Source organism: Dendrobates tinctorius, unplaced genomic scaffold (genome assembly GCF_039654945.1).
Source record: "Dendrobates tinctorius isolate UK_male_01 unplaced genomic scaffold, ASM3965494v1 ptg000308l, whole genome shotgun sequence".
Taxonomy (NCBI): domain Eukaryota; kingdom Metazoa; phylum Chordata; class Amphibia; order Anura; family Dendrobatidae; genus Dendrobates; species Dendrobates tinctorius.
Window position 1 is genome coordinate 3,140,599 of NW_027361975.1, and position 27,046 is coordinate 3,167,644.

General features: G+C 40.3%; 1 protein-coding gene across 1 annotated transcript in view; it reads left to right on the forward strand.

The window, feature by feature from the left end:
- LOC141073593 (membrane-spanning 4-domains subfamily A member 4A-like) overlaps positions 1-26,683 on the forward strand; it is a 92,992-nt gene extending 66,309 nt beyond the window's left edge. The window contains exon 7 of the mRNA XM_073560880.1: positions 26,363-26,683. Within this exon, the coding sequence (XP_073416981.1) occupies positions 26,363-26,593 (231 nt within the window). The 3' untranslated portion in view covers positions 26,594-26,683. The remainder of the gene's footprint in view (positions 1-26,362) is intronic.
- The last annotated feature ends 363 nt before the right edge of the window (positions 26,684-27,046 follow it).

Here is a 27,046-nt window from a genome sequence, read left to right on the forward strand (position 1 = left end):
TATCCATCTACAGACAGCTGTTTTGGGGTATTGCCCCTCATCAGTGTGGAGTAGGAAACTGGCTAGTAGGAGCAATGTCTAGTAAAAGACTGTGAAAAATGAGGATGAATGAACTCATGGAGATCAACATCAAACACTGCGGAGACACCATCAAATGTTTCTCAACGCACTGATTCTAGAGCAATGCCCCCATCCCTTATGGGAAATATGCAAAAACATGCAAAACACAAGCCACGGAACACCATCACATGTTTCTCAACGCAAGCAATGACTAGTCAGGTCTTTCCCCAGGAAGGAACAAGAAAAAATCACTAATTCATGGAGATTGGAAAAGACTTAGTGTACATAAAAATCCCCTTAAAACACAATTTTATTAATGATCATAAAAACACACCTTCCCAGTGACGTTGAAAAAATGTCAAAAAATAAACCTAGTATAAGGTGCTGCATAGCCCTACATTAAGGCCTAACTGATACCTTCCTATCCGTGGAGGTTGGCACCCTAATAGTACGATATTGGCGCCCCCAGTCAACGAGGACTATCCCTCACTTCCCTAGTGATCCCTAGTATCACAGAGGGGAAAACAATTTCCAAGATAGAACAGTAATGAAAAGATCAGAATGCCCTAGGACTTATGCAGACCAAACAGATAATACAGCAATAAAAACATTTACCACATCATGATACCAGGAAGGAACAACCACGGGAAGGGCCGTCTCCAATGAAGGAAACCACCTATGCCAAAACATGGTATCCATCTACAGACAGCTGTTTCGGGGTATTGCCCCTCATCAGTGTGGAGTAGGAAACTGGCTAGTAGGAGCAATGCCTAGTAAAAGAATGTGAAAAATGAGGATGAATGAACTCATGGAGATCAACATCCAACAATGCGTAGACACCATCACATGTTTCTCAACACAGTGATTCTAGAGCAATGCCCCCATCCCTTAAGGGAAATATGCAAAAACATGCAAAAGACAAGCCGCGGAGACACCATCCACAGACAGCTGTTTTGGGGTATTGCCCCTCATCAGTGTGGAGTAGGAAACTGGATACCATGCTTTGGCATAGGTGGTTTCCTTCACTGGAGACTGCCCTTCCCGTGGTTGTTCTTTCCCGGGGAAAGACCTGGCTAGTCATTGCTTGTGTTGAGAAACATGTGATGGTGTCTCATGGTGTCTCAAGGAAGCCTTGTGCAGTGCCTGTGTCAGATCGCTGATCTGTCACAGCTCTGTGTGATGTGTCAGATCAGCAATCTCACACATGACAGTGATGCCCCCCCTGGGACAGTGTAATAAAGTTAAAAAAGTTCAAAAATAATTTATAAAAAATCGCTAAATAAATAAAAAATATATATATATATTCCCAAATAAATTCATTTTTGGAAATAAAAAATAAACAATAAAAGTACACATATTTAGTATCACTGCGTCCGTAACGACCCGCCCTATAAAACTGTCCAATTAGTTAACACCTTTAGCGAACCCCTTAAAACATAAAAATAAAAAACAAAGCAATAAATAATGCTTTATTATCATACCGCCGAACAAAAAGTGCAATAACGCGCGATCAAAAAGACGGATATAAATAACCATGGTACTGCTGAAAACATCATCTTGTCCCACAAAAAACGAGCCACTATAAAGCATCATTAGCGAAAAAATAAAAAAGTTATAGCTCGCAGAATAAAGCGATGCAAAAATAATTATTTTTTATATAAAATTGTTTTCATTGCAAAAAAGCGCCAAAACATAAAAAAAACTCATAAATGAGGTATCACTGTAATCATACTGACCTGAAGAATGAAACCGCCTTAGCAATTTCACCATACGCGGAACGGTGTAAGCGCACCTCCCAAAAGAAATTCTTGAAATGCTGGTTTTTGTTCATTCTGCGTCCCAAAAATTGGAATAAAAAGCTATAAAAAAAAGTCACGTGCCGAAAATGGTACCAATAAAAACGTCAACTCGTCCCGCAAATAATAAGACCTCACATGACTCGGTGGGTCAAAATATGTAAAAATTATAGCTCTCCAAATGTGGTGATGCAAAAACTATTTTTACAATAAAAAGCGTCTTTTAGCGTATGACAGCTGCCAAACAAAAAAACCCGCTATAAATAGTAAATCAAATCCCCCTTTATCACCCCCTTAGTTAGGGAAAAATAATAAAATAAAAAAGTATTTATTTCCATTTTCCCATTAGGGTTAGGGCTAGGGTTAGGGTTAGGGCTAGGGTTAGGGCTGAGATTAGGGTTAGGGGTGTGTTGGGGTTAGGGTTGGAGTTAGAATTGGGTGGTTTCCACTGTTTGGGCACATTAGGTGCTCTCCAAACGCAACATGGCGTCTGATCTCAATTCCAGCCATTTCTGCATTGAAAAATTTCTCCTGTTACCCTTAGGAAAATAAAAAATTGGGGTCAAAAATATCATTTTTGTGGAAAAAAAATATGATTTTTTTATTTTCACGCACGAGCGTTATATACTTCTGTGAAGCACTTGGGGGACCAAAGTGCTCACCACACATCTGGATAAGTTCCGTGGGGGGTCTAGTCTCCAAAATAGGGTCACTTGTGGGGGGTTTCCTGTTTAGGTACATCAGGGGCTATCCAAAGGCAACATGACACCGGCAGATCATTGCATCAAAGTCTGCATTCCAAAACGTCACTACTTCCTTTCCGAGCCCCGACGTGTGCTCATACAGTAGTTTTCTTTCACATATGGGATATCAGTGTACTCAGGACAAATTGGACAACAACTTTTGGGGTCCAATTTCTCCTATTACCCTTGGAAAATAAAAAAATTGGGGACTAAAAGATGTTTGTGGAAAAAATATGATTTTTTTATTTTCACGCCCGGGCGTTATAAACTTCTGTGAAACCCTTGGGTGTTCAGTGCTCACCACACATCTAGATAAGTTCCTTGGGGGGGTCTAGTTTCCAAAATGGTGTCATTTGTGGGGGGTTTAGGCACAGTTTAGGCACATCAGGGACTTTCCAAACGCGACATGACGTCCAATCCCAATTCCAGCCAAAAAAGTCAATGGCGCTGCTTCCCTTACGAGCTCTGCCATGTGCCCAAATAGTGGTTTACCCCCACATGTGGGGTATCAGCGTACTCAGGACAAATTGCACAATAACTTTTGGGGTCCTGTTACCCTTGGAAAAAATAAAAATTGAGGGTGAAAAGATCATTTTTGTGGAAAAAATATGATTTTTTAATTGTACGGCTGTATGTTATAAACTTCTGTGAAGCCCTTGTGGGTTCAAAGTTCTCACCACATATCTAGATAAGTTCCTTGGGGGGTCTAGTTTCCAAAATGGGGTCACTTGTGGGGGGTTTCCACTGTTTAGGCACATCAGGGGCTCTCCAAACGTGACATGGCATCCGATCTGAATTCCAGCAAATTTTGCATTGAAAAAGTCAAACGGCGCTCCTTCCCTTCTGAGCTCTGCCATGCGCCGAAACAGTGGTTCCCCCCACATATCAGGTATCAGCGTACTCAGGACAAGTTGCACAATAACTTTTGCAGTCCAATTTCTCCTGTTACCCTTGGTTAAATTAAAAAAAATTGGACCTGAATTAATTTTTTTGTGAAAAAAAGTTAAATGTTCATTTTTTTAAACATTCAAAAAATTCTTGTGAAGCACCTGAAGGATTAATAAACTTCTTGAGTGTGGTTTTGAGCACCTTGAGGGGTGCAGTTTTTAGAATGTGCCACTTTTGGGTATTTTCTATCATATAGACCCCTCAAAGTGACTTTAAATGTGATGTAGTCCGTAAAAATAAAATGGTGTTGCAAAAATGAGAAATCGCTGGCCAATTTTTAACCCTTATAACTTCCTAGCAAAAAAAAATGTTGGTTCCCAAATTGTGCTGGTGTAAAGTAAACATGTGGGAAATGTTACTTATTAAGTTTTTTGTGTGCCATATCTCTGTGATTTAAGGGCATAAAAATTCAAAGTTGGAAAATTGCGAAAGTTATATGAATGAAATTTTACCACTAACATGAAGAACAATATGTCACGAGAAAACCTTGTCAGAATCAGTGGGATCCATGGAAGCGTTTCAGAGTTATTACCTCATAGAGGAACAGTGGTCAGAATTAGTGTTGAGCATTCCGATACCACAAGTATCGGGTATCGGCCGATACTTGCTGTATCGGAATTCCGATACCGACTTCCGATATTTTTTCAATATCGGAATTCGGCATCGGAATCGGAAGTTCAGTTGATTGACAGCCTGACGTCATCATGATGCGCAGTGTGTGCGCATCATGATGCGCCGTCATTTCGGGCCTTCCGGGGGTCTCTGCTGGCCTGCCGGGGGGCTGTGCCGGCCTGCCGGGGGGCTGTGTGGACTGCCCGGGGTCTGTACCGGCCTGCCGGGGGGCTGTGCCGGCCTGCCGGTGGTCTGTGCACCCTGTGGGGGTCTGTACCGGCCTGCCGGGGGGCTGTGCCGGCCTGCCGGTGGTCTGTGCACCCTGTGGGGGTCTGTACCGGCCTGCCGGGGGGCTGTGCCGGCCTGCCGGGGGGCTGTGCTGATGTCCGGGGGTCTGTGCAAGCATCGTCCGATGGGACTACAAGTCCCATCTGGCGATGCCTGCTACCATGACAGTGATTGACACATTAGCCAATGATGGGACAGTAGTAGTCCCATCATCCGGCTAATGTGTTAAATGTTAAAAAAAAAAAAATACTACATACATACTACATGCATGCTACATACATACTACATGCTACATACATACTACATATATACTACATACATGCTACATACATGCTGCATGCTACATACATACTACATACATACTACATACATGCTACATGCATGCTACATACATACTACATGCATGCTACATACATACTACATGCATGCTACATACATACTACATGCATGCTACATACATACTACATGCTACATACATACCACATACATACTACATACATACTACATACTACATATATACTACATGCATGCTACATGCATACTACATGCTACATACATACTACATACATACTACATACATACTACATACATACTACATGCATGCTACATACATACTACATGCATGCTACATACATACTACATGCTACATACATACCACATACATACTACATACATACTACATACTACATATATACTACATGCATGCTACATACATACTACATGCTACATACATACTACATGCTACATACATACCACATACATGCTACATACATACTACATATATACTACATACATACTACATACATACTACATACATACTACATACATACTACATGCATGCTACATACATACTACATGCTACATACATACCACATACATACTACATACATACTACATGCTACATACATACTACATATATACTACATGCATGCTACATACATACTACATGCTACATACATACCACATACATACTACATACATGCTACATACATACTACATATATACTACATGCATGCTACATACATACTACATATATACTACATGCATGCTACATACATACTGCATGCTACATGCATGCTACATACATACTACATACATACTACATGCTACATACATACCACATATATACTACATACATACAATACATTCATACAATACATACATAGACATACAGTACATATAACATAGAGTAACATACTTACCAATACTTGTCACATTGTTCCCCGAAGCCATTGTCTTTTCCGGAATAAATATTAACATAACAAACCACAAAAATACTCACCCACGATCCGAAGCAGTCCACGAGTGTGTCCCACGACGATCTTGGGTAGAGAACGGCAGCATCAGATGATGCTGCCGTTCTCTACGGGCTGCAGGAATCCAATGACGGAAGGTAGGTATCCTTCCGCACTGTATTCCTCCGCCACTTAAAAAAAAAAAATTTCCCACACAGCAATGGCATAAAGTGAGACTAGGGACTTTTTTTTTTTTTAAGTGGCGGAGGAATACAGTGCGGAAGGATACCTACCTTCCGTCATTGGATTCCTGCAGCCCGTAGAGAACGGCAGCATCATCTGATGCTGCCGTTCTCTACCCAAGATCGTCGTGGGACACACTCGTGGACTGCTTCGGATCGTGGGTGAGTATTTTTGTGGTTTGTTATGTTAATATTTATTCCGGAAAAGACAATGGCTTCGGGGAACAATGTGACAAGTATTGGTAAGTATGTTACTCTATGTTATATGTACTGTATGTCTATGTATGTATTGTATGAATGTATTGTATGTATGTAGTATATATGTGGTATGTATGTAGCATGTAGTATGTATGTAGTATGTAGCATGCATGTAGCATGCAGTATGTATGTAGCATGCATGTAGTATATATGTAGTATGTATGTAGCATGCATGTAGTATATATGTATGAATGTATGTAGCATGTAGTATGTATGTGGTATGTATGTAGTATGTATGTAGTATGTATGTAGCATGCATGTAGTATGTATGTAGTATGTATGTAGTATATATGTAGTATGTATGTAGCATGTAGTATGTATGTAGCATGCATGTAGTATATATGTAGCATGTAGCATGTATGTAGTATGTATGTGGTATGTATGTAGCATGTAGTATGTATGTAGCATGCATGTAGTATATATGTAGTATATATGTAGCATGTATGTAGTATGTATGTGGTATGTATGTAGCATGTAGTATGTATGCAGCATGCATGTAGTATGTATGTAGCATGTAGTATGTATGTAGTATGTATGTAGTATATATGTAGTATGTATGTAGTATGTAGTATGTATGTAGCATGCATGTAGTATATACACTCACTGGCCACTTTATTAGGTACACCATGCTAGTAACGGGTTGGACCCCCTTTTGCCTTCAGAACTGCCTCAATTCTTCGTGGCAGAGATTCAACAAGGTGCTGGAAGCATTCCTCAGAGATTTTGGACCATATTGACATGATGGCATCACACAGTTGGCGCAGATTTGTCGGCTGCACATCCCTGATGCGAATCTCCCGTTCCACCACATCCCAAAGATGCTCTATTGGATTGAGATCTGGTGACTGAGGAGGCCATTTGAGTACAGTGAACTCATTGTCATGTTCAAGAAACCAATCTGAGATGATTCGAGCTTTATGACATGGCGCATTATCCTGCTGAAAGTAGCCATCAGATGTTGGGTACATTGTGGTCATAAAGGGATGGACATGGTCAGCAACAATACTCAGGTAGGCTGTGGCGTTGCAACGATGCTCAATTGGTACCAAGGGGCCCAAAGAGTGCCAAGAAAAAATTCCCCACACCATGACACCACCACCACCAGCCTGAACCGTTGATACAAGGCAGGATGGATTCATGCTTTCATGTTGTTTACGCCAAATTCTGACCCTACCATCCGAATGTCGCAGCAGAAATCGAGACTCATCAGACCAGGCAACGTTTTTCCAATCTTCTACTGTCCAATTTCGATGAGCTTGTGCAAATTGTAGCCTCAGTTTCCTGTTCTTAGCTGAGAGGAGTGGTACCCAGTGTGGTCTTCTGCTGCTGTAGCCCATCTGCCTCAAAGTTCGACGCACTGTGCGTTCAGAGATGCTCTTCTGCCTACCTTGGTTGTAACGGGTGGCAATTTGAGTCACTGTTGCCTTTCTATCAGCTCGAACCAGTCTGCCCATTCTCCTCTGACCTCTGGCATCAACAAGGCATTTCCGGCCACAGAACTGCCGCTCACTGGATTTTTTTTCTTTTTCTGACCATTCTCTGTAAACCCTAGAGATGGTTGTGCGTGAAAATCCCAGTAGATCAGCAGTTTCTGAAATACTCAGACCAGCCCTTCTGGCACCAACAATCATGCCACGTTCAAAGGCACTCAAATCACCTTTCTTCCCCATACTGATGCTCGGTTTGAACTGCAGGAGATTGTCTTGACCATGTCTACATGCCTAAATGCACTGAGTTGCCGCCATGTGATTGGCTGATTAGAAATTAAGTCTTAACACACAGTTGGACAGGTGTACCTAATAAAGTGGCCAGTGAGTGTATGTAGTATATATGTAGCATGTATGTAGTATGTATGTGGTATGTATGTAGCATGTAGTATGTATGTAGCATGCATGTAGTATATACGTAGTATGTATGTAGCATGTAGTATGTATGTAGCATGCATGTAGTATATATGTAGTATGTATGTAGCATGTAGTATGTATGTAGCATGCATGTAGTATATATGTAGTATGTATGTAGCATGTAGTATGTATGTAGCATGCATGTAGTATATATGTAGTATGTAGCATGTAGTATGTATGTAGCATGCATGTAGTATATATGTAGTATGTAGCATGTAGTATGTATGTAGCATGCATGTAGCATGTACTATGTATGTAGCATGCATGTAGTATATATGTGTTATGTATGTAGCATGTAGCATGCATGTAGCATGCATGTAGTATGTATGTAGTATATATGTGGTATGTATGTAGCATGTAGTATGTATGTAGCATGTAGTATGTATGTAGCATGCAGTATGTATGTAGCATGCATGTAGTATATATGTAGTATGTATGTAGTATATATGTAGTATGTATGTTGCATGTAGTATTTATGTAGTATGAATGTAGCATGTATGTAGCATGTATGTAGTATGTAGTATGAATGTAGCATGTATGTAGTATGTAGTATGAATGTAGCATGTATGTAGTATGCATGTTGTATGTATGTAGCATGTAATTTTTTTTTTTTTTTTTTACATTCAACACATTAGCCGGATGATAGGACTATTACTGTCCCATCATTGGCTAATGTGTCAATCACTGTCATGGTAGCAGGCATCGCCCGATGGGACTTGTAGTCCCATCGGACGATGCCTGCACAGACCCCCGAAGCCTGCACAGACCACCGGCAGGCCGGCACAGCCCCCCGGAGCCTGCACAGACCACCGGCAGGCCGGCACAGCCCCCCGGCAGGCCGGCACAGCCCCCCGGCAGGCCGGCACAGCCCACCGGAGCCTGCACAGACTACCGGCAGGCCGGCACAGACCACCGGAGCCTGCACAGACCCCCTGGCAGGCCGGCACAGCCCCCCGAAAGGCCCGTACAGACCCCAGAGAGGCTGTACAAGGGCAGGAAAGGGTTTTTCTTATTCCGATACCGGAAGTCCCATAGACTTGAATGGGACTTCCGGTATCGGAATCGGCGATACCGATACTTTTTTTAAAGATCGGCCGATACCATCCGATACGATACTTTGAAGTATCGGACGGTATCGCTCAACTCTAGTCAGAATTGTAAAAATTTGCCCGGTCATGAACGTGCAAACCACCCTTGGGGGTAAAGGGGTTAAACACCAAAATTTTGTTTTAGCCCCAGATTTTACATTTTCACACAAGAAGTGGGTAAAAATGGCACCAAAATTTGTCCCGCAATGTCTACTTAATGTGGCATTAACCCATATGTGGCTGAACAGTACTGCTTAGCCACACAGAGAAACACAGAGAGACTCAGAGCGACAGAGTGCTATTTGCTGGTGGAGCGCAGATTTTCCTAGAAAAGTTTGCAGAATCCATATACAGAGCCTCTAAGTGCTAGAAAAGCAGAATCCATCCTTCAAGTGACCCCATTTTGGAAATTATACCCTTTTGGGAATTTATCTACAGGTGTAGTGATGATTTTGACTGCATGGGTGTTTTCCAGAAACAAGCAGCAATGAATGTTGCTGAGTGAAAATTGTTATCTGCCTTTGTAGTGATCACAGTACCTTATAGTGACCAGTACGTTATGCCCAGCTCATGGTTCTGGAGGCATGCACCCATAAATTAAGCTCTAAACACTTCAGAAATGAAAAACATGTGGACGCTATGTGTGGCTTAGGAGCGCAGAATTTGGGAGGGCATAACGTTTGGACTTGGGATTTGCTGAATTTCTTTTGGGGAGCAAGGAGTCCTTTCCTTTTCCAAAGCCTTTGTACTGCCAGTAACATGGAAACCTCTATATTTTGGTTAACAACAGATGACAGACCTGAGTGTGCTTGTTTTTTATGTAGATTAAGTTGAAGCGTTTGTAAGGCATATTTTACATAACGCTTGAGATCACATTTATCCATCGCTCTACGCTGACCGCTTACATGGGTGTTTCCATCTAAATCTCTGAGTGACGTGATTCAGATGAAACTTCCAAGGGATCCACTCCCTATAATGAGGCAGCAGAGTTATTCTGGACTCTGCCTGGTCTCTGTTTTGCAGTGTCCTTCTTTTCAGAAGTGAACAAAACTGTGGCTGACTGCACTTTTATGCACGCCTAAAAAGACAGACACCGCCGTATCACAGGTCAGACCGCATCCACAGTACCTCCATCTTCCCCATTATAGGGACTCTTCCTCCAGGGGGGGCAGACTGAATCATGTATCTCAGAAATTTACACAGAAACTCCAAGGTAAGCGCAGGATAAATGCGCCAAGCCTTACTGCAATATGGTGACTTTATTCTTCGGGTTGGTGTGATTACAGCGATACCAGATTTATAGTTTTTTTATGTTTGGCTGCTGTCATAAACTTGTTTTTTGCAGGACGATTTGACGTTTTTATTGGTACCATTTTCAAACACATGACATTTTTTGATGGCTTTCTATTCCGATTTTTATAAGGCAGGATAAACAAAAAACAGCAATTCAGGAATTTTTTATTTTTCATTTTATGTCATTCTGCATGTGGTAAAATTGATAAGGCAGTTTTATTCTTCATGTCAGTACGATACAATGATACCACATTTATATCTTTTATGTTTTGGCGCTTTTACTTTTACACAATAAAAACTATTTTATAGAAAAAATAATTATTTTTGCATCGTTTTATTCTGAGACCTATAACTTTTTAAATTTTTTGCTGATGGAGCTGTCAGCTTGTCAGCTTGTTTCTTGCGGGACAAGATGAAATTTTCAGTGGTACCATGTTTGTTTGTAAGTTTTTATTGCGTTTCATTCCACTTTTTGTTCGGCAGTGTGATGATAAAGGATTTTTGTTTGCCTTTTTTCTTATTTATATTTTTTTATGTTGTTCACTAAAGGGGTTAACTAGTGGGGCAGATTTATAGGTAAGGTTGTTCTGGACTTGGTGATACCAAATGTTTGTACTTTTATTGTTTTTACAGTTGTGCCCTGGCAGAATTTTTGCTTTCTTAGCCTTTTTTCAGAGAATATGAACGATAACACCAAACCTTTTTCTCCACTCATGGTTAGTGGTTGGGTGATGCCAATTATTGTCAAACTACTGTGTTTTCTCTTTATAAATCATAATGACAACCCAAATCATCCAAATGACCCTGATCAAAAGTTCACATACCCCATTTCTTAATACCATGTCTTGACCCCTCTAACATTAATGACAGCTTGAAGTCTTTTGTGGATGTTGTGGATGAGGGTCTTTATTTCCTTAGATGGTAAAGCTGCCCACTCTTCTTGGCAAAAAGCAACCAATTCCTGTAAATTCCTGGGCTGTCTTGCATGATCTGCGCGCTTTAGATGTCCCCAGAGTGGCTGAATGTTATTGAGGTCAGGAGACTGAGATGGCCACTCCAGAACCTTCACTTTGTTCTGCTGTAGCCAATGACAGGTCGACTTGGCCTTATATTTTGGATCCTTGTCATGTTGGAACGTCCAAGTATGTCCCATGCGCAGCTTCCGGGTTGATGATTGCAAATTTGCCTCCAGTATATTCTGATAACATGCTGCATTCATCTTTCCTTCACTTTTGACCAAGTTTCCTGTGCCTTTGTAGCTCACACATCCCCAAAACATCAGCGATCCACCTCCGTGATTTACAGTAGAAATGAAGTTTCTTTCATCATAGGCCTTGTTGACGTCTCTCCAAATGTATCGTTTATGGTTTTGGCCAAAAAGTTCAATTTTGGTCTCATCACTTCAAATTACCTTGTTCCAGAAGTTTTCAGGCTTGTCTCTGTGTGTTTTGCGCATTGTTGGTGAGATACTTTGTGGCATTTGTGCAGTAACGGCTTTCTTCTGGCAACTCGACTATGCAGCCCAATTTTCTTCAAGTGCCTCCTTACTGTGCATCTTGAAATAGCCACACCATTAGTTTTCAGAGAGTCCAGTATTTCAGTTGGTGTTATTTTTGGGATTTTCTTTGCATCCCGAACAATTTTCCTGGCAGCTGTGTACGAAATCTTTCTTGATCTACCTGACCGTGGTTTTGTTTTTACAGAGTCCCTGATTTTCCATTTGTTAATCACAGTTTTAGTGCTGCTGACTGGCATTATCAATTCCATGGATATCTTTTTATATCCCTTTCCTGTTTTATACAGTTCAACTACCTTTTCCCGTAGATCCATTGACAATTCTTTAGCTTTCCCCATTACCCACAATCCAGAAACATCAGTGGCTGGATAAAAGATGCAAGAGTTTGTCTGGATCCCAGAAACGCACTCAGCTTTTATGCACACACACTGATTACAAGCAAACAGTTCACAGGTGAGAATGTTACTATTTGTGTCAACTTCTGTGCATGTTATCAGGCCAAAATAAGCAGGGTATGTGTCATGGTCACGTGTGTCAGGACGCAGATGATGCCGCAAGGCGAACCCATAACACACGTGACCCTGGATACACCGCCTCCAGTGGGGCGAATTTAAATAATAAAAACGTGCAGGTGGAAATGCCGCCTCCACCTGGCGAATTTAGGTATTACACGTTATACATACAATATCTGGAAACACCGCCTCCAGTAAGGCGCATTTGAATAATAAAGGGGGGAACCTGGGTAACTTTAACAATGGTGGGCCCTGCAATAGGGAAAAGGGAATTGGAGACCTCCTGAGCTCCCCTGAGCCAGTGTCCCTGCACTCCTAACGTTCCCTATGCCGGTTTCGCACCGGGCGCCGCACGCGTACCTCAACGCCCTAGCTCGCCCTGACCCTAAACCCTCACTAGGGAATAGGTCGGTGCGGAAACTAATCCCACCACTGCACTAATAACACACATGAGGAAAGAGACAATACAGGGGAAACACCACTTAGCTTTGCTCTGTTGCGTGCGCTCCTAGAAACAGAGCCCTCCACCTGAGTGCATCTTCTCCTCCACCTGGATCCATCACCATAACAGGATCCTTCACCTTAGTGCAGCCTCGGAGCAGAGTCCAACACCAGTTGCAGCTGCTTAGTACCAGAGTCCCAAGGAAGTGTTCAGCTGCTGACACGAAGTCGAGCATGCTTGAGTCCAGCTCAGCGGCCAAGTCCCACATGGTGAGTGCCACTCTCCATAGTCGCCACTCCACCAGCCCATGCAGACACTTCCCGCTGACACCATCACTGCGACTCCACCACGCCATGCCAGCCCTTCGTCCAGACACCATAGCTGAAACACATCCCCCCTGGCTAAGCTGCGCAGGACTCCTCACCAGCTCCATCCTTCATCCAGGCTCTCCACTTCAAAGTGAAAGCAATCTCGCAATATCACAGGCAGTGATTGCACACCTCTAGCACACCTTTATAGGGTGTAACACCTGATCCCTAATTAAGTGCACAAAAACCTAAAGTGCAATACTGCTAACCACCACCGGGGACAGTCAAGACACCTTGGAACTTTCCAAAGTAAAAAAAGTTCACCCAGTGCAATTTAATACCGCCAGATCCAACACTGGATCATGACAGTATGTGAACTTTTGATCAGAGTCATTTGGATGTTTTGGGTTGTCACTATGATTTAAAAAGAGAAAACACAGTAGTTTGACAAATAATGACTTGACCCAAACACTAGCCACGAGTGGAGAAAAACCTTTGGTATTATCATTCATATTCTCTGAAAAAAGACCAAGAAAGCAAAAATTCTGCCGGGGTATGTAAACTTTTCAGCACAACTGTATATACGTATTTTTTAAAAATGTATACTTTGGGGGGAAAAAGTATTTAGTCAGCCACCAGTTGTGCAAGTTCTCCCACTTAAAAAGAGGAGAGTGGCCTGTAATTGACATCATTGGTAGACCACAACTATGAGAGTCAAAATGAGAATACAAATCCAGAAAATCACCTTGTCTGATTTGGCAAGATTTATTTTTTAAATTATGGTGGAAAATAAGTATTTGGTCATTAACAAAAGTTCATCTCAATATCTGATTATATATCCCTTGTTGGCAATGACAGAGGTCAAATGTTTTCTCTAAGTCTTCACAAGGTTGTCACATACTGTTGGTGGTATGTTGGCCTATTCCTCCATGCAGATCTCCTCTAGAGCAGTGATGTTTTGGGCCTGTCGGTGGGCAACACGGATTTTCAAATCCCTCCAAAGGTTTTCTATGCGTTTGAGATCTGGAGACTGGCTAGGCCATTCCAGGACCTTCATATGCTTCTTACGAAGCCAATCCTTCGTTGCCCTGGCAGTGTTCTTGGGATCATTATCATGCTCAAAGACCCATCCACGTTTCATCTTCAATGCCCTTTTCTGATGGAAGGAGGTTTGCACTCAAAATCTCACGATACATGGCCCCATTCATTCTTTCATGTTCCCGGATCAGTCGTCCTAGTCCCTTTGCAGAGAAACAGCCCCAAAGCATGATGTTGCCACCCCCATGCTTCATAGTAGGTATGGTGTTCTTTGGATGCAACTCAGCATTCTGTCTCCTCCAAACACGATGAGTTTTGCTTCTACCAAACAGTTCTACTTTGGTTTCATCAGACCATATGACATTTTCCCAATACTCTTCTGGATAATCCAAATGCTCTCTAGCAAACTTCAGACGGGCCCGGACATGTACTGACTTAAGCAGGGGGACACGTCTGGCACTGCAGGATCTGAGTCCCTGGCGGCGTAGTGTGTTACTAAAGGTAGCTTTTGTTACGGTGGTCCGAACTCTATGCAGGTCATTCACTAGGTCTCCCCGTGTGGCTCTGGGATTTTTGCTCACCGTTTTTGTGATCATTTTGACCCCACGGGGTAAGATCTTGCGTGGAGCTCCAGATACCGCAAGTATCGGGTATCGGCCGATATTCGCTGTATCGGAATTACGATACCGAGTACCGATATTTTTTCAATATCGGATACCGGAATCGGAAGTCCCCATAATGCAATGAGCCACTGTTGTGGCTGTGATTGGCTGCTGAAATGATATCATCATGATGCGCGGTCTGAGCCGACGGCGGGGGGTCTGTGCCGACTGTCTGGGGTCTGTATGGGCCTCTCGGGGGTCTGTACAGGCCTGACAGGGGCCTGTGCCAGCTGCCGGTGGTCTGTACGGGCCACTCGGGGGCCTGTGCCGGCTGTTGGGGGCCTGTGCCAGCTGCCGGTGGTCTGTACGGGCCTCTCGGGGGCCTGTGCCGGCTGTCGGTGGTCTGTGCCGGCTGCCGGGGGCCTGTGCCGGCTGCCGGTGGTCTGTACGGGCCTCTCGGGGGCCTGTGCCGGCTGCCGGTGGTCTGTGCGGGCCTGCCGGGGGTCTTGTCTGTGTGCAGGCATCGTCCGATGGGACTACAAGTCCCATCAGGCGATGCCTGTTACAATGACAGTGATTGACACATTAGCCAATGATGGGATAGTAGTAGTCCCATCATCCAGTTAATGTGTTGAATGTAAAAAAAGAAAAAAAAAAATACTACATACATACTACATATATACTACATTCAAACAACATACATACATACTACATACGTACTTCATATATACTACATTCATACAACATACATACTACATACATGCTACATATATACTACATTCATACAACATACATACTACATACATACTTCATATATACTACATTCATACAACATACATATATACTACATACTACATACATGCTACATATATACTACATTCATACAACATACATACTACATACATACTTCATATATACTACATTCATACAACATACATACTACATACATGCTACATATATACTACATTCATACAACATACATACATACTACATACATGCTACATATATACTACATTCATACAACATACATACTTCATATATTACTACATTCATACAACATACATACCGTCATGGCCAAAAGTATTGACACCCCTGCAATTCTGTCAGATAATACTCAGTTTCTTCCTGAAAATGATTGCAAACACAAATTCTTTGGTATTATTATCTTCATTTAATTTGTCTTAAATGAAAAAACACAAAAAGAATTGTCCTAAAGCCAAATTGGATATAATTCCACACCAAACATAACAAAGAGGGTGGACAAAAGTATTGGCACTGTTCGAAAAATCATGTGATGCTTCTCTAATTTGTGTAATTAACAGCACCTATAACTTACCTGTGGCACCTAACAGGTGTTGGCAATAACTAAATCACACTTGCAGCCAGTTAACATGGATTAAAGTTGACTCAACCTCTGTCCTGTGTCCTTGTGTGTACCACATTGAGCATGGAGAAAAGAAAGAAGACCAAAGAACTGTCTGAGGACTTGAGAAACCAAATTGTGAGGAAGCATGAGCAATCTCAAGGCTAAAAGTCCATCTCCAAAGACCTGAATGTTCCTGTGTCTACCGTGCGCAGTGTCATCAAGAAGTTTAAAGCCCATGGCACTGTGGCTAACCTCCCTAGATGTGGCCGGAAAAGAAAAATTGACAAGAGATTTCAACGCAAGATTGTGCGGATGTTGGATAAAGAACCTCGACTAACATCCAAACAAGTTCAAGCTGCCCTGCAGTCCGAGGGTACAACAATGTCAACCCGTACTATCCGTCGGCATCTGAATGAAAAGGGACTGTATGGTAGGAGACCCAGGAAGACTCCACTTCTTACCCCGAGACATAAAAAAGCCAGGCTGGAGTTTGCCAAAACTTACCTGAAAAAGCCTAAAACATTTTGGAAGAATGTTCTCTGGTCAGATGAGACAAAAGTAGAGCTTTTAGGGCAAAAGCATCAACATAGAGTTTACAGGAGAAAAAAGAGGCATTCAAAGAAAAGTACACGGTCCCTAAAGTCAAACATGGCGGTGGTTCCCTGATGTTTTGGGGTTGCTTTGCTGCCTCTGGCACTGGACTGCGTGACCGTGTGCATGGCATTATGAAGTCAGAAGACTACCAACAAATTTTGCAGCATAATTTAGAGCCCAGTGTGAGAAAGCTGGGTCTACCTCAGAGGTCATGGGTCTTCCAGCAGGACAATAACCCAAAACACACTTCAAAAAGCACTAGAAAATGGTTTGAGAGAAAGCACTGGAGACTTCTAAGGTGGCCAGCAATGAGTCCAGACCTGAATCCCATAGAACACCTGTGGAGAGATCTAAAAATGGCAGTTTGGAGAAGGCACCCTTCAAATATCAGGGACCTGGAGCAGTTTGCCAAAGAAGAATGGTCTAAAATTCCAGCAGAGCATTGTAAGAAACTCATTGATGGTTACCGGAAGCGGTTGGTCGCAGTTATTTTGGCTAAAGGTTGTGCAATCAAGTATTAGGCTGAGGGTGCCAATACTTTTGTCCGGCCCATTTTTGGAGTTTTGTGTGAAATGATCAATGTTTTGCTTTTTGCTTCATTCTCTTTTGTGTTTTTTCATTTAAGACAAATTAAATGAAGATAATAATACCAAAGAATTTGTGTTTGCAATCATTTTCAGGAAGAAACTGAATATTATCTGACAGAATTGCAGGGGTGTCAATACTTTTGCCATGACTGTACATACTACATACTAGCTACATATATACTACATTCATACAACATACATACATACTACATACATGCTACATATATACTACATTCATACAACATGCATACTACATGCAAACTACATATATACTACATTCATACAACATACATAAATACTACATACTACATACATGCTACATATATACTACATTCATACAACATACATACATACTACAAACATACTTCATATATACTACATTCATACAACATACATATATACTACATACTACATACATGCTACATATATACTACATTCATACAACATACATATATACTACATACTACATACATGCTACATACACTCACTGGCCACTTTATTAGGTACACCTGTCCAACTGTGTGTTAAGACTTAATTTCTAATCAGCCAATCACATGGCGGCAACTCAGTGCATTTAGGCATGTAGACATGGTCAAGACAATCTCCTGCAGTTCAAACCGAGCATCAGTATGGGGAAGAAAGGTGATTTGAGTGCCTTTGAACGTGGCATGATTGTTGGTGCCAGAAGGGCTGGTCTGAGTATTTCAGAAACTGCTGATCTACTGGGATTTTCACGCACAACCATCTCTAGGGTTTACAGAGAATGGTCCGAAAAAGAAAAAAAATCCAGTGAGCGGCAGTTCTGTGGCCGGAAATGCCTTGTTGATGCCAGAGGTCAGAGGAGAATGGGCATACTGGTTCGAGCTGATAGAAAGGCAACAGTGACTCAAATTGCCACCCGTTACAACCAAGGTAGGCAGAAGAGCATCTCTGAACGCACAGTGCGTCGAACTTTGAGGCAGATGGGCTACAGCAGCAGAAGACCACACTGGGTACCACTCCTCTCAGCTAAGAACAGGCATCTGATGGCTACTTTCAGCAGGATAATGCGCCATGTCATAAAGCTCGAATCATCTCAGATTGGTTTCTTGAACATGACAATGAGTTCACTGTACTCAAATGGCCTCCTCAGTCACCAGATCTCAATCCAATAGAGCATCTTTGGGATGTGGTGGAACGGGAGATTCGCATCAGGGATGTGCAGCCGACAAATCTGCGCCAACTGTGTGATGCCATCATGTCAATATGGTCCAAAATCTCTGAGGAATGCTTCCAGCACCTTGTTGAATCTCTGCCACGAAGAATTGAGGCAGTTCTGAAGGCAAAAGGGGGTCCAACCCGTTACTAGCATGGTGTACCTAATAAAGTGGCCAGTGAGTGTATATACTACATTCATACAACATACATACATACTACATACTACATACATACTACATATATACTACATTCATACAACATACATACATACTACATACATACTACATATATACAACATACATACTACATACATACATACTACATACATACATACATACTACATACATACTACATACATACTACATACAATACATTCATACAACACATACATATAGACATACAGTACATATAACAGAGTACATACTCACCATCACTTGTCACTTTGATCCCCGAAGCCAGTGTCATCTAGGAAAAAATATGAAAATAACAAACAAGCCATATACTCCCTGATCCGCAGAAATCCACAAGGGTCCCACGCCGATCTCTCGTGGAGAACAGCAGCATCAGCTGATGCGACCACTCTCTACGGGAATCCAGTGACGGGAGGTAGGTATCCTTCCGCACTGGATTCCTCAGTGACTATAAAAAAATAGTCCCTAGTATCACTTTTGGCATTGCTGTGTGAGCAAGTTCCCACACAGCTTTTGCCATAAAGTGAGACCAGGGACTATTTTTTTACAGTGGCGGAGGAATACAGTGCAGAAGGATACCTATCTCCCATCACTGGATTCCAGGAGCCCCGTAGAGAGCGGTCGCATCAGCTGATGCTGCTGTTCTCCAAGAGAGATCGGCATGGGAACCTCGTGGATTTCTGCGGATCAGGAAGTATATGGCTTGTTTGTTATTTTCATATTTTTTCCTAGATGACACTGGATTCGGGGATCAAAGTGACAAGTGATGGTGAGTATGTACTCTATGTTATATGTACTGTATGTCTATATGTATGTATTGTATCAATGTATGAATGTATGAATGTATTGTATGCAGTATGTATGTAGTATGTATGCAGTATGTAGTATGTATGTATGTTGTATGTCTGTAGCATGTTGTATGTATGTAGTATGTATGTAGTATGTATGTTGTATATATGTAGTATGTATGTAGTATGTATGTATGTATGTTGTATGAATGTAGTATATATGTAGTATGTATGTAGTATGTAGTATGTATGTATGTTGTATGAATGTAGTATATATGTAGCATGTATGTAGTATGTATGTATGTTGTATGAATGTAGTATATATGTAGCATGTATGTAGTATGTATGCATGTTGTGTGAATGTAGTATATATGTAGCATGTATGTAGTATATACAGTATGTATGTTGTATGAATGCAGTATATATGTATCATGTATGTATGTATGTTGTATGAATGTAGTATATATGTAGTATGTATGTAGTATGTAGTATGTATGTTGTATGAATGTAGTATATATGTAGCATGTATGTAGTATGTATGTATGCTGTATGAATGTAGTATATATGTAGCATGTATGCAGTATGTAGTATGTATGTACTGTATGTTGTATGAATGTAGTATATATGTAGTATGTATGTAGTATGTATGTATGTTGCATGAATGTAGTATATATGTAGCATGTATGTAGTATGTAGTATATATGTATGTTGTATGAATGTAGTATATATGAAGTATGTATGTAGTATGTATGTATGTTGTATGAATGTAGTATAATATGTAGCATGTATGTAGTATGTATGTATGTTGTATGAATGTAGTATATATGTAGCATGTATGTAGTATGTAGTATATATGTATGTTGTATGAATGTAGTATATATGAAGTATGTATGTAGTATGTATGTTGTAGGAATGTAGTATATATGTAACATGTATGTAGTATGTATGTAAGTTGTATGAATGTAGTATATATGTAGCATGTATGTAGAATGTATGTTGTATGAATGTAGTATATATGTAGCATGTAGTATATATGTATGTTGTATGAATGTAGTATATATGTAGCATGTATGTAGTATGTATGTATGTTGTATGAATGTAGTATATATGTAGCATGTATGTAGTATGTATGTATGCTGTATGAATGTAGTATATATGTAGCATGTATGCAGTATGTAGTATGTATGTACTGTATGTTGTATGAATGTAGTATATATGTAGTATGTATGTATGTTGCATGAATGTAGTATATATGTAGCATGTATGTAGTATGTAGTATATATGTATGTCGTATGAATGTAGTATATATGTAGTATGCATGTATGTTGTAAGAATGTAGTATATATGTAGCATGTATGTAGTATGTATGTATGTTGTATGAATGTAGTATATATGTAGCATGTATGTAGTATATATATATGTTGTATGAATGTAGTATATATGAAGCATGTATGTAGTATGTATGTATGTTGTATGAATGTAGTATATAAGTAGCATGTATGTAGTATGTATGTATGTATGTTGTATGAATGTAGTATATATGTAGCATGTATGTAGTATGTATGTATGTTGTATGAATGTAGTATATATGAAGTATGTATGTAGTATGTATGTATGTTGTATGAATGTAGTATATATGTAGCATGTATGTAGTATGTATGTATGTTGCATGAATGTAGTATATATGTAGCATGTATGTAGTATATATGTATGTTGTATGAATGTAGTATATATGAAGTATGTATGTAGTATGTATGTATGTTGTATGAATGTAGTATATATGTAGCATGTATGTAGTATGTATGTATGTTGTATGAATGTAGTATATATGTAGCATGTATGTAGTATGTATGTATGTTGTATGAATGTAGTATATATGTAGCATGTATGTAGCATGTATTATGTATGTATGTTGTATGAATGTAGTATATATGAAGTATGTATGTAGTATGTATGTATGTTGTATGAATGTAGTATATATGTAGCATGTATGTATGTAGTATGTATGTATGTTGTATGAATGTAGTATATATGTAGCATGTACTGTATGTAGTATGTATGTATGTTGTATGAATGTAGTATATATGTAGCATGTATGTAGTATGTAGTATATATGTATGTTGTATGAATGTAGTATATATGTAGCATGTATGTAGTATGTAGTATGTATGTATGTTGTATGAATGTAGTATATATGTAGCATGTATGTAGTATGTAGTATGTATGCATGTTGTATGAATGTAGTATATATGTAGCATGTATGTAGTATGTAGTATGTATGTATGTTGTATGAATGTAGTATATATGTAGCATGTATGTAGTATGTATGCATGTATGTTGTATGAATGTAGTATATATGTAGCATGTATGTAGTATGTATGTTGTATGAATGTAGTATATATGAAGTATGTATGTAGTATGTATGTATGTTGTATGAATGTAGTATATATGTAGCATGTATGTAGTATGTATGTTGCATGAATGTAGTATATATGTAGCATGTATGTAGTATATATGTATGTTGTATGAATGTAGTATATATGAAGTATGTATGTAGTATGTATGTATGTTGTATGAATGTAGTATATATGTAGCATGTATGTAGTATGTATGTATGTTGTATGAATGTAGTATATATGTAGCATGTATGTAGTATGTAGTATGTATGTATGTTGTATGAATGTAGTATATATGTAGCATGTATGTAGTATGTAGTAAGTATGTATGTTGTATGAATGTAGTATATATGAAGTATGTATGTAGTATATATGTATGCTGTATGAATATAGTATATATGTTGCATGTATGTAGCATGTAGTATGTATGTATGTATGTTGTATGAATGTAGTATATATGAAGTATGTATGTAGTATGTATGTATGTTGTATGAATGTAGTATATATGTAGCATGTATGTAGTATGTAGTATGTATGTTGTATGAATGTAGTATATATGTAGCATGTATGTAGTATGTATGTATGTTGTATGAATGTAGTATATATGTAGCATGTATGTAGTATGTATGTATGTTGTATGAATGTAGTATATATATAGCATGTATGTAGTATGTAGTATGTATGCATGTATGAATGTAGTATATATGTAGCATGTATGTAGTATGTATGCATGTTGTGTGAATGTAGTATATATGTAGCATGTATGTAGTATATATGTATGTTGTATGAATGCAGTATATATGTATCATGTATGTATGTATGTTGTATGAATGTAGTATATATGTAGCATGTATGTAGTATGTTTGTATGCTGTATGAATGTATTATATATGTAGTATATATGTAGTATGTATGTATGTTGTATGAATGTAGTATATATGAAGTATGAATGTAGTATGTATGCATGCTGTATGAATGTAGTATGTATGTAGCATGTAGTATGTATGTAGTATGTATGTAATTTGTTTTTTATTTTTTTTTACATTCAACACATTAGCCGGATAATGGGACTACTACTGTCCCATCATTGGCTGATGTGTCAATCACTGTCATTGTAGCAGGCATCGCCCAATGGGACTTGTAGTCCCATCGGACGATGCCTGCACACACACAAGACCCCCGGCAGGCCCGCACAGACCACCGGCAGCCGGCACAGGCCCCCCGGCAGCCGGCACAGACCACCGACAGCCGGCACAGGCCCCCGAGAGGCCCACACAGACCACCGGCAGCCGGCACAGGCCCCCGGCAGCTGGCACAGACCACTGACAGCCGGCAAGGGTCCCCGAGAGGCCCGTACAGAACACCGGCAGCCGGCACAGGCCACCGACAGTCGGCACAGACCCCCGAGAGGCCCGCACAGACAGCCGGCACAGGCCCCCGACAGTTGGCACAGACCCCCGAGAGGCCCGCACAGACAGCCGGCACAGGCCCCCGACAGTCGGCACAGACCCCGCCCGCACACACAGACACGCACAGTGTCTGCCCACGCACTGCCCACACTCTTCCCCCCTCCCAAACAGGATGTACAAGGCAAGAAATGGGGTTTTTTTATTCCGATATTTCTGTCCCATTGACTTGAATGGGACTTCCTGGATCGGAATCGGCGATACCCGATACTTTTTTCATATTGGCCGATCCAATCCGATCCGATATTTTTCAATATCGGGTGGTATCGCTCAATACTAATTATCAGTGATCTTGAATGTCTTCCATTTTCTTATTATTGCTCCCACACTTGATTTCATCACACCAAGCTGCTTCCCTATTGCAGATTCAGTCTTCCCAAACTTGTGCAGGGCTACAATTTTGTTTCTGGTGTCCTTCGACAGCTCTTTGGTCTTCACCATAGTGGAGTTTGGAGTGTGACTGTTTGAGGTTGTGGACAGGTGTCTTTCATACTGATAACAAGTTCAAACAGGTTCCATTACTACAGGTAATGAGGGGACACACAACAGAAAGAAAAAACGATCAGAAAGTCCCAAAATTGATGAAAAAATACAAAATATACTTTATTAGGTGTTACAGGATATATGGATCAACGGTGAAAGGCATAAATCCAAGCCAAGTTGCACATGTAGGGCACAAAAAGGACCACACATGGGTGGGAGCAGGGGAAAGAAATTGAATGTAAATCACATTTCAATAAAACGGCTACAATGTATGCTCATATGCGTATTGCATCAATCCCGACTGACCTATAATTCAAGGAACAGATTTCATAGTATAGATAAGTATGGAGATGGAAGTGTTAATCCATTACCTGTTCAGACCAGAGGCTGCCCACCCAGTGCTTCCACCCCAACGCGCGTTTCAGCGTGATGGCCTTTCTCAAGGGGTGATGGGAAAGTGGAAGTGCAGGGATGAAAAAGCCCTGTCCACCAATAATGATACAGTCCCACTCACATGATCAAAATGGCCCAATAAGATCCCTAACAAATTGCCGCCTATCAATTGGAAACGCCCTCCGTCGTCATAGAGTAAGTGATGCTGCTACCTCATGGATCAACGCCGGAACCGCCTCCCATGACGCGCGTGTTTCCACATCAACCAAGGACGCCGTACAGCGTCAGCGTCAGGTGCCTGGTGACGTCACGGTCACATGACCGCTCACCAAGGCAACTGGAGACGCTGCAGGCTGACAGGCATGCAAGGAGCTGCGGCGCACGTGCGTGCCAGCAGTGGGCATGATGCACAAGAGAGCAGCATTGTAAACAAGAAAAGAAAGGAGTGGGGACTTAAGAAGAAATACATACATATGAAATATCCAATATACAGTATAAGGACACAATTTTTTCTTTCTTTTGTGTGTCAATTATTATCACGTTTGTCCCTATATATAGTCCATCTGATTTTTTTGTCCATTAGATATAATGATATGGTCTTTTTCTATAGTCAGTAATTGATATATGGGCAAATGTTTCCATGAAAGTTCTTAGGTAATAAAGGGAGGACAGAGGAACCTCTTAAAGAAGACGTTAAAGGTCTGTGAGAGCCAGATATGTTTTTAGGTGACCAAATACTTATTTTCCAACATAATTTGAAAAATAAATCTTGCCAAATCAGACAAGGTGATTTTCTGGATTTGCTTTCTCATTTTGACTTTCATAGTTGTGGACTAAATATGAAGTCAATTACAGGCCTCTCTCATCTTTTTAAGTGGGAGAACTTGCACAATTGATGGCTGACTAAATATTTTTTTCCCTACTGTATATTCATGGGTACAATATATTTTGATTTTTTTTTTAATTTATTTTTAAAAAATATTTGTTTAAATTTTTTCAAAACTTTTTTTTTTACTTTTTTATTTTGTCCCACTATCATTTTTTGCAGGCTGATCACTTGTATAGCATAGGGATGCAGCAGCATATCGCAATAATGGTTTGGAGACTTGGAGTAAGATGCAACACTTCAAATGCTAGTCAGACCAACAGGTTAGTTGTCAGGAGGAGTGATTTATAACTACAGACAGATAACTAGATTATATATTAATCAGTGTAGAAATTAACTAGCCCCTATCGCTGTGAACACTGCCATTCAGCTGCAGTGTTTTAGCAGTATAGAGTATGAGTATAATCAAAACAAACCTCTAGCTGCAGAATGTAAGCAGCAGCATAAAGGATGAGAATATTATATTACCAATTTACCTTGTTAGATAAGCATGATAATGCTAATATTCCTTAATAAGATACGGTACAAACAAATGCAATACATTAATTGTAGTATAAAGGGGTAGATGCAAACGGTACCTAATGTAAATAATTCATACCGGTAGTCATGTTGTCAGCTGTATCAGTGACAGGGATCAATACAACGGAGGACTTATGGAACCTCGACACATGTTTCATCCTCTGGGCTACGTCAGGAGGTGCTATTAACCTGCAGATTAACCCGATACCTGTAGGTTAGTAGTGTTTTTTTGTGGTAACTTTTTTGACTTCCCTAAAGGGGCATTTGGATAAAGTAATCTTTTATGCAGTATGAAAGACCATCATTCTCAGCGCTGCATCCTGCTGCGTAAACGGGACTCACACTGCCGAGAACAATGGCAGCCAATGTGTGCTGAGAAATCTAGTATAAATCGCTCACTGTGCATTGTCTGCTTTGGTCTATCTGTGCAAACAACCAGTCAGCGATCGCTGATTGGTAAAAGTTTGGTCATTGTGTGTAAGCAACAACGTATAAGTCTTGATGACCCCTGACTTCTCATAAGTTCCCTTATATGGTAATTTAGATAACATTTTAATTGTGCTGTCCATTATTAATTTGAATTAAGAATATTTTGGTCTATCTTTGTTTTAGGTGATTATAATGGCAAATGACTACCAAAACCAAAATGCTGCAGTGAACACAGCTCAGTTTGCAAATAGTAACCAGCTTCCACAAGGTCATATTAATACTCTCAATGCTGGTCATTTTCGAATGCCTATGGTGGTGTCTACAACTATACCTGAAGTTACGGCAACGCTACCGCAACCTGATTACACAAATAGAAATACTGCGCCTGTGTATCCTTCTCTCTCAGAGCAATAGTAAAATGATCGATGGAGGTAGACATTGGTGTTTATATAGTGCCATAAAGAAGCATAATGTGCACCTTTATAATAAATTTGTACAGTTGAATGAGCGTTCAGATCTGAGTTACTTAAATGCAGGAAAGTATTTTTTCATTTGGCATTAATAAATGCTGGATTATAAAATATTCTGGATAATTGGACTAAAATAGAATGGTATCACAATATTTCACTACACCTACAACACCTACCTGGTTGAAGTGAACTGAAATTGCATCACCATAAATCTCTATGAACGTTACTTTTAGTTATTCCATCCAACTAAAAAAAATGCAGCTTTGATCAAGCTTTGACAGAATAAAAATAAAATTGCAATTGTTGTTATTATTCTGAGCATGCTTCATAATGAACATGTTTGGTCTAACTCCAGTGTCCAGGATTTCCGGACTATATATGCTAGTCCAACTGGGTA